Source organism: Oratosquilla oratoria, chromosome 7, assembly GCF_046742065.1.
Source record: "Oratosquilla oratoria isolate Oo_2021 chromosome 7, ASM4674206v1, whole genome shotgun sequence".
In the NCBI taxonomy this organism is placed as follows: Eukaryota; Metazoa; Arthropoda; class Malacostraca; order Stomatopoda; family Squillidae; genus Oratosquilla; species Oratosquilla oratoria.
The window spans coordinates 21,011,160-21,021,159 of record NC_134783.1 but is presented as its reverse complement, the minus strand read 5'-3'; the positions used below and the strand labels follow the sequence as shown (position 1 = coordinate 21,021,159).

The 10,000-nt window shown below is 38.8% G+C and overlaps 1 protein-coding gene across 1 annotated transcript in view; it reads left to right on the top strand.

The window, feature by feature from the left end:
• Positions 1–48: 48 nt before the first annotated feature.
• LOC143026993 (roundabout homolog 2-like) overlaps positions 49–10,000 on the top strand; it is a 707,397-nt gene continuing 697,445 nt past the window's right edge. The window contains exon 1 of the mRNA XM_076187804.1: positions 49–1,014. Coding sequence (XP_076043919.1) covers positions 801–1,014 — 214 coding nt within the window. The 5' untranslated portion in view covers positions 49–800. The remainder of the gene's footprint in view (positions 1,015–10,000) is intronic.

The following is a 10,000-nucleotide window of genomic DNA, read 5'->3' as shown; positions in this document are numbered from 1 at the left end:
TGGGATTGACAGTTGCGGGGGGAGGGGTAAGTCAGTGTGGTCTTAAACAGAGCGTGTGGTGGTGTGTCGCGTAACAAGGGAATCAGGGTACACTGGTTTTCGTACATACTCCAAACGATTCGTTCATTTTCAAAATTTATTAACCCAGAAACCATATAAGGATATGAATCGTGGAAATTAGAATTGTCTACGCTTCGTGTAAACATTAGAAAATGTCATTTTGACGACTTTGGAAGTCGGCTCTGAGACCCTTCAGTAACAAAGTTTGAAAATAAGGAAAAATGGGAAATGAGTTTTCTGTACAAGACGATGTTTGGGTGTTATTCGTATTCTTGTGAACGTTGTTAAAAGAACAGTTCTCTTGTGACTGATCAGGACAAGGAATTGCTAGTGCTGAAAAAAAAACGAAGACATTTTTAGCTAAACGTTCACCTTGCCCAACCTAATTGGTTTTTGGTGTGATGGTAGTGTTGTGGATAGTTGAGTTGTTCTAAACATGTTTAATTCGTTGTGATAATTACCACCATTGATGTTTTATCGTTACTGCTCCTTACACCTGCCCGTGTGAGGTCTGTTTGGTGTGGTGAATAGCTCTGCCTATGGCAAGTGAATATTAGAATTTTTCTTGTGATAAAGTGAAGTTTCCTGTTGAGTTTACGCGGACGGTGATTACTAACTCCTTGCTTAAGCCTTCTGCAGCCATTCCTTCGTGAGTCTAGCCCCTCCTCCTCCTCCTCCTCCTCTTCCTCTTCGGTGCCCCTGTGGCATAAAACCAGCACGCATGGTACGAGACATGTGAGATGGGGATCTATAGATGCAAGTCCCCAATGACAGAAGGGGATGCCACAGGGACGAAGGGTGACATGGAGGGTCGAGTGTGGCCGGTTTCTTCGGAAGGAGGTCGAAGACGACCTCAGAGTCGTAGGTCGCACTCCAAGACCTGCTCTTGCCTTGGAGGTACAAAATTTGCGACCCTTGGAGTTCTCTTCCTGATCTTCCTGCCCTCGATAAAAGGTGAGTACAAGACGCTACCCTTTGGCATACACGACCCACAGAAGCCTCTTCCATTAAGGGAGAAAAAAGAGACACACAGGGGTGGGGTGGGGGTGGGGAGAACGACTGAAAGGCAATTTGGTTGAGGTATATAAATATTTATCTTTTATTCTGAAACAGACAACCTAGCTCAGCCGTTTTTTAATATTTAGACCGAGAAAACAAATATAAAGTGTGTACACAAATCTAGATGGCTGGAAGAGAAATTACTTTTTGAAGCTAATTAGTCTCGAGTTTGAGTCAACAGGGCCGTGCACCCCCCAACACCCCCACCCCCCACCCCCACAAACTCTAGAATTGGTGCCACATTCAAGCGTGCACGACCATCAGCCTATATGCCTCTAGATAGTGTTCTATTTTAGAATTTATTGCCCTCCGAGTTCAAAACATACGGGAGCATGTACAGTCTGTATCTATTTACAGTATTGATAGTGTCAGTATTTCTACTGCTACTAGAATTTAGTGTCCCAGAACTCAAATTACTCATTTGCCAACGCAAAGTTATTATCCATTGACAATAGGGATATTTTGAATAGTTTTATTGACAATCCTAGACTCAGGCTTGCTTTTATTAACAATCAAGAATCATTTATAGCTCCTATGTACTTGAAAATTTGGTTTGTATTACAGCTCTAATTTTCATATTTTTAATATATATCTAATATGCTTGGGGTCAATAACCCCTACACTGTCAATAATATTGATCAATAATCTGGATTGCTCATAGGCAGCTCATGCGCAATTATCAATATTGTACAGTAGTATTGTAGTATTGACCATGTTAAAGGAATAGTATTGAAGAGTTGTGTATGAGAATGATAGTGTTGAGTTAGCATATTGGCAATAGTATTGATTGTGTGAAATTTTCCACGGTTTTGTTAACGATTTTATAGGTAAGACCTGATGGTGATCGGCTTTTAGTTTATATATATATATATATATATATATATATCTATCTATATATATATATATATATATATATATAAATATATGTATATATATATGTATATATACATATATATGTATATATATATATGTATATACATATGTATATATATATATGTATATATATATGTATATACATATGTATGTATATATATATATATATGTATGTATGTATATATATGTATATAAGTATATATGTATGTATATATATATGTATATATATGTGTATATATATGTATATAAGTATATATGTATGTATATGTATGTGTATATATATATATATATATATATATATATATACATATATATATATGTATGTATGTATATGTATATATACATATACATACATATATATATACATATATATGCACACATATACATATATATATGTATACATATAGATATATGCTTATATATACATATATATATATATATATACATATAAATATATGCTTATATATACATATATATATATACTTATACTTATATACACATATATATATATATATGCATTGTGTGTTACTTACCATGATCTTGGATCACGCGTTGGAATGGTGATTGACAGTTATTTTCCCCCCGGAAGAGAGCTCAGAGCTCGTATATGACCGATCTGTGGGTAATGCTGTGACCTTGCACGCACACACACACACACACACACACACACACACACCGAACTCCTCGCCCACGAGTTGGAGTAACGACACGCAGCGCAGCGATACTGAAATTATTTCAGCCCTGAGTGGGATTTGAACCCTGACCGCCGTAGTGGTGGCCGGGAGCTCTACCACTGAGACACCGAGTCCTGTGTGTATGTATGTTCGTGCGTATGTTTAGTAATGAAAATTATAACAACAATAATTATAAAAGTTATAATGATAATGACAATAATGATAATTATTGTAATGATAATTGTAATAAGAACAATAATAATAATATAGTAATAATAATACATACATACATGTACCAAAGGCTTTTTCCCCTTTACATGGGGGGCAGCCAAAAAGAAAAAGGCATAGGAATCACTCCCACCCATTTCATTTCCCATATATTCCACTCCCCTCCACCCCCCTCCCTCCCTCCCATCTTGGCACCTCCTGGATGACGGATCATCCCTGCATCCTGTCCACTGTCCTGGGTCAGAAGCAGTGTCTCAAGACACAGCACATCCACAGCAAGGCCGCTTCATAAATTCGGCGACCCCCCCTCTCCGTCCCCTCATGCAGGAAAAGAGAAGACGGGGAAAAATCCCTTCGGGCTTCGTCAAATTTTTTCTCGTATATACTTCTTCACCCTCCATCCCCCACCCACTCCCCCTCATGCATAATAGCCTCATTTATACACAACCCTTCTCCATTCACCCTTATCTTCTGTCCTCTCCCATCCTTCCTCTACAGACATTCCTCTCTTTTGTAGAGCCCCTTTCACCCCTTCCATTCATCTCATCCTAGGACGCCCCCTCATATTCACTCCTTCCACCTCCACCTTCCACACTTCTTTTACTAATCTTTCTTCACTCATTCTTTCCATGTGTCCAAACCATCCCAATAGTCTTTTATCAACCCTATCTCCCAGCTCCCTTTCTACCCCTGTTCTCCTCCTCACCTCCTCATTTCTCACTCTATCTAGCCTAGTAACCCCTGTCATACTTCTCAGACATTTTATCTCAAACACATTCAAACTCCTCTCTTCCTCTCTTATGTTCCATGTTTCTGCCCCGTACATTACTGTCGGCACAATCACTCCTTCATATAACCTCCTCTGGGGTATTGGCTGCATGTTATTGTGGCAAAGTAGCATGCAGTTGATACTTTAGGGTCTATATGGGGCGCCCCTACGGACCAGAGCCACACATCATTTTGTCTGTGATAGACGAAAACTCTGTACATAGAGAAATTATGACACTTTTATACTACGACTGTCCCTCCGTTATGCTGTCCCCCAACCCCTTTTTACTGTGCTGTGCCATTTCTCTGAATATTCATTTCCCTTTTTCGCCTACCTACCCTGTGGTGGGGGAAAAGAATACTGCCACCAAGTATTTCCACTTGAGTCGTAAAAGGCGACAAAAAAGGGACGGGGGATGGGGTTAGGAGTCCTACTACCTGTAGCCCCAAAAGGGGACATTCCTAAAAAAGAAAGTAAAAATAATAATAATAATAATAATGATGATAATAATAATAATAATAATGATTATAGATATGAGCTTTCCATCAGGCGCATGGCTAAGGCCATGGCTGGCTAGCACCTTTGCCTTTTGTTTGGATAGCCAGCGTAAGTGATAGTCATCAACATCTGTTGCCTAGTTGTTCCAAAATGATTAAAATGTAACTATTAATTCGTTTGCCTATTCATTAATTTCATCTTTTTTTTTTTTTTGGGTGCGTAAACTTGTGTCGATAATAACAGCACAGGATGTTGGTGTCACAACTAGAGTGAAAACATATGTAAGAACACAAGATAACCCCCACCCACTCCCCTACCCCGAACCCGGAGGCGTTATCGATCTGTAGCACGTAAGCACCCTCAAGTCGTATTGTGTGTGTCTGTGTAGGCGTGCTGGAGAGGGAGGGAGGTCTGGATCCTGTGGGACCTCGCTGAACGAACACGAACGCTGGCTTCCACTCGTAGGAACTCTTCGTTTCACTTGTTCTTTGCTGTCTAGGTCTTCCGGTTTGCTGCATTTACCTCTTCGACTTCAAGTGATTTGATATGTTCTCGAAGTCCCGAAGAAGGTGGAGTCTTTATTGCGATGTCACTTCGTTGGGCTGAGGGCTTCTGCTTGTGTTTCGTTTGGCGGCCATGGCTTATTATCTTTTATATATGTATACATATATATATATACATATATATATATATATATATATATATAATTTTTTTTTTTTTTTTTTTTTTTACGCTTAAGCTAGGCTATTGAGACGTCGTTTGGGGGTACTCTTCTTGTATCTGGAAAGAAAATTTGCAAACCTCTTTTTTCTAGGCATCCGACACTTATCATTATGTCTGGTAAAATTAGAAATCGACTAGTGGATCATTTAGTGCTATTTCTAACACCCCTACGGACCAGAGTTGCGTTGGAGACTGATCTCCTCGCAAGGAAGAATATTTGTCACTTTGAACTTCTGCTATTCCTCTTATGTGCTACCCTCTTTATTTGCCACCTCTATGACACCACTTTTTCATTACGATATTGTCCTTAAAGAGAGATCTTGTATGTAAATGACAGAAGGCGACAAGTCTCCCAAAATGAACACCAAGGATGGAACCTTCATTAATACGAAGTTTTTCTTGATATAGCTTGATTAAGTACATAGTCGTGATACACAAAACTAAGATTCATAAAGATTAAAATAGGTTCCGTCTTGATAGAGAAAGATTTTTTTTGGCGACAGAATGCAAACATTAATGTGTCATGTGTGTGTTTATACATTCTGACTTGTATCGCATGTTGATGGACTCCTTGCTAACAAGGTGGAACTATTTATTACTATTCAGTTTGACGCCAGGCAATTTTATTCAGCTTTGTGTTACTCCTTTTGGGAGCGAAAGGGCTGAAATGGCTTCTGTCTTTACATGACCACATACGGAAATTACTATTAATACGACTTCAGCACACACTTAAAATGAACACATAAACATATATAATTACTCATCTAATTAATAACGCTAACACCTAATTACCTCGAGTATAGCAAAACTTGATTAATACACACTAAAAGTTAGGTTATTATGAAGATTAATCTAGAGATGACGCTTTCGGTGTTAACAGCATCTCATAAGGCAGAAGGCCAGGATGTTTGAATACTGTGTATGGATGCACAGTGATCACTGCTGTGTAAACATGAAGGCTAAGTTCCTCTTCGCGTATTGATTTAAAGTCGCCCTCGGGGTCCTTATTCCTTCCTGAGAAGCCACTTGAGTTCTTCACGTTTCGTCGTGGGAAAGAACTCAATGTACAGCCACGAGCAAAATTTTTGACTCACTCGGAGTCTTTCATGATGGAAAATAAAATACTGATAACTTTCTTTTTTATTTGGTCAAGAGAATTATTTGCCTTGAAGTAGATACTACACGTGTTCAATGAAAAAAATCATATTGGCGACGTGAGAAGTGTAATGAGGACCAAAACTTTTGCTTGTGACTGTACGTTTTCGTATATTAGATCTCCCTTATGGTATGCACCCATCCACCCATCTGTTTCCCTCTCATCTTAGCTCCTCCTGGATGAAGGGTTATCAATGTCCCGTGCCCGCTACCCTGGTCAGACGCAACACAGCAAGACACATCACTTCCATAGCAACTCCAGCTGTTTCATTTACTCGTAGACTCCTCCTTTTCGCCCCCTCTTGAGAAAAATAAATAAGACGAGGAAAAACTCCTTTGTAATAACGCTTTTCGCAACAATGCATTTTAGTATTGTAGTCTTTGTTGTTGCGGTGCGAACGCAATGAAAACTCCACGGCAGAGCTCAGTATTGATGATAACTGTACATCGTTGTTTGAGGAGCGAAATCGTTGAGGTTTTACGTATTTCATTTAACTTACCGAGCGATGATCAATCTCAGAAAGGGCAAAGTCATGTCGTAGTCTTCTTATCTGAAAGCGTCCTGTAACTATCGTATGTTTTTCCCTGAAGCCAAGCGATTTCATTTAGCTGAATTTTTGAAAGCTCAAGGGTGTTGTTCAAGCCGATATCGTAGTACAGGGTTTGTTGGACAAATAGCTGTCGTACTTAATATTCTATGTTCTTATAAGTCATCTGACCACTGTATAAGGAATGATTCCCATACCTGATCAGCGGAATTACAGTAGAAATCTCCTTCATGCAGGTTCAGACAGTATATAATTTTTTTTTATTGACGGGTACTGAAATTAAATATGAAATATTAAGTTTATATAAACTGTAGAAAAATAAACATTCCTCTGAGCTGACGAGTCTCATTTTGCTGTCTCACCCTCCGACGCCTCTGAAACATTTTCTCTCCATGGTGGCAGCGGCATGAAATTCGTCTTAATTTTTTCTATTTATTTGTCTGTTTTTGTCTGTTTATCTGTTTCTTTGGTATCTATTAATATTTTGATTTTTTTCGTTTGATTATTTTCTTTCCATGGTGGTCGGGGTATGATTAGTTTTAATTTTTCTATTTGTTTATTTATTTGTTTTTTATTATTTTTTGATATTTATAATTTGATTATATTACTTCATATATCTACTTTCTTTCAATGGTGGCAAGTGCAGAAAAATCATTTAATTTTTTCTATTAATTTGTCTGTTTATTTCTATTTGTTTATCTAATTCTTTGTATGTCTACTCATCTTTGGTATCTATTTCTATACCAATTTTATTTATTAATTTAAATACTTCCTTTCCATGGTGGCCGAGGAATAAGATTAGTTTTACTTTTTCTATTTGTTTATCTATTTATATCTATTTGTTCATCTATTTAATATCTTTGTATTCAAATTTTATTTTATTTATCTAATTACTTTTTATTAACATATTCACTCATTTTCTTTTCACGTTGGCAAGGGGCATATGATTCGTTTTAATATTTTTTTTTCTATATTTGTTCATGTCCATTCGACTGTCAATTTATTTCATGTGTTTATTTGTACGTTAATTTTATGCATTTATGTATTCCTATATTCTTTTGTTGGTCGATTTATAGATTAGTTTGTTTATGGATCTATTAGTCATTTTGTTTTTAAATTTACTGATAAAGTGTATAATCTAATCTCATGTAGATCAGGCTGGACTTGACTTGGTTCGCTAAAGGACAATGATTCATTACCTTTAATAGAACTTGAGATACAATTTGTTCTCAAAAAAAAAAAAAAAAAAAAAAAAAAATCGATTTATTATTATTATTATTATTATTATTATTTTTATTATTATTATTATTATTATCATTATTATTATTGTTATCATTATTATTATTATTATTATTATTATTATCATTATTATTATAAATGATAATGATATGGAATGAATGAATATGATGGGGCGTCCTAGGATGAGATGGATGGTGTGAAAGGGGCATTACAAAAGAGAGGAATGTCTGTGGAGGAAGGACGGGAGAGGACAGAAGATAAGGGTGAATGGAGAGGGGTTGTGTATAGATGATGCTGTGATGCATGAGGGGGAGTGGGTGGGGGATGGGGGGTGAGGAAGTATGTATGAGAAAAATTTGACGCAGTCCGAAGGAATTTCTCCCCGTCTTCTCCAATTCTGCATGGGGGGACGCAGAAGGGGGGTCGCCAAATTTATGAAGCGGCCTTGCTGAGGATGTGCTGTCTTGCGACACTGCTTCTGACCCAGGGCAGTGGACAGGATGCAGGGATGACCCGTCATCCAGGAGGTGCCAAGATAGGAGGGTGGAGGGGGAGTGGAGTATATAGGAAATGGAATGGGTGGGAGTGTTTTCTATGCCTATTTCATTTTAGCTACCCCTCCCCGTGTAAGGGGGAAAAAGCCTTTGGTATATGTATGTAATTATCATCATTATTTATCATCATCATCATCATCATCATCATCATCATCATCATCATCATCATCATCATCATCATCATCATCATCATCATCATCATCATCATCATCATCATCATCATCATCATCAATAAATATTATTATTTTTATTTTCATATGACAACTTTAGTGGTGTCATTTAAATATTTAAGACTTTCGATCAAGGGAGAGTACCACTATTCCCTCTGAAGACATTTTATCTCTCAAGGGAAAGGGACGCATTACACTCTGGAGGGAATCTTTTAGTGTTCAAAACGGGCGACGGGAGGACGTAACATTTTCAGACTTAAACCAATAGAATATTGATTCATTTTACAAAAGAAAACATTACAGAATATACAACCTACGTAATCTACAGGGCATGATAGTCAAATGAGCAAAGAATGAGTTAGTAATGATGCTTCTTTTCTGTTACATAGCTTTGTAATGGATTGTTGATGTTCTGACATCTGGATAACAAAAGGCAGAGAGATTGAGAACAACTACAGCTCGAAATCTCGAGAGGTTCCCATGATCTGAGTCTTCACTTTTTCCTCTTGGAGACCATCCAGGACCCTCTCTTCTCAAATCACCAAACGATTAAAAACTATGGGAACACGGGCAGTCTTTAATAACAAAATCACGTATGGTATATTACATATTTCCCTCCCTATCTCTCTCTCTCTCTCTCTCTCTCTCTCTCTCTCTCTCTCTCTCTCTCTCTCTCTCTCTCTCTCTCTCTCTCTCTCTCTCTCTCTCTCTCTCTCTCTCCTTCCCCATCTCTCTCTCTCTCCTTCCCCCATCTCTCTCTCTCTCTCTCTCTCTCTCTCTCTCTCCTTCACTCATCTCTCTCTCTCTCTCTCTCCTTCCCCCATCTCTCTCTCTCTCTCTCTCTCTCTCTCTCTCTCTCTCTCTCTCTCTCTCTCTCTCTCTCACACACACACACACACACACACACACACACACACACACACACACACACACACACACACACACACACACACACACACACACGGCTCGGTGGCGGATTGGTAAAGCACTGGCCTCACAAGCCAGAGAACCGGGGTTCGATTCCCCGGTCGGGCGGAGATAAGTTGGGTTTGTCTCCTTTCACGTGTAGCCCCTGTTCACCTAGCAGAGAGTAGGTACGGGACGTTAGTCAAGGAGTTGTGACCTTGCTGTCCCGGTGTGTGGTGTGTGAGTGGTCTCAGACCTACCCAGAGATCGGCTAATAAGGAGCTCTGAGCTCACTGCCGTAGGGTGGTGTCTGGCTGTCTCGACAGAGACTGCAGCAGATCCGAGGTGAATACACACACACACACACACACACACACACACACACACACACACACACACACACACACACACACACACACACACACGCGCGCGCTCTCTCTCTCTCTCCTCTCCTTCTTTCGCCGTCTGTCTATCTCTCTCTCTCTCTCTCTCTCTCTCTCTCTCTCTCTCTCTCTCTCTCTCTCTCTCTCTCTCTCTCTCTCTC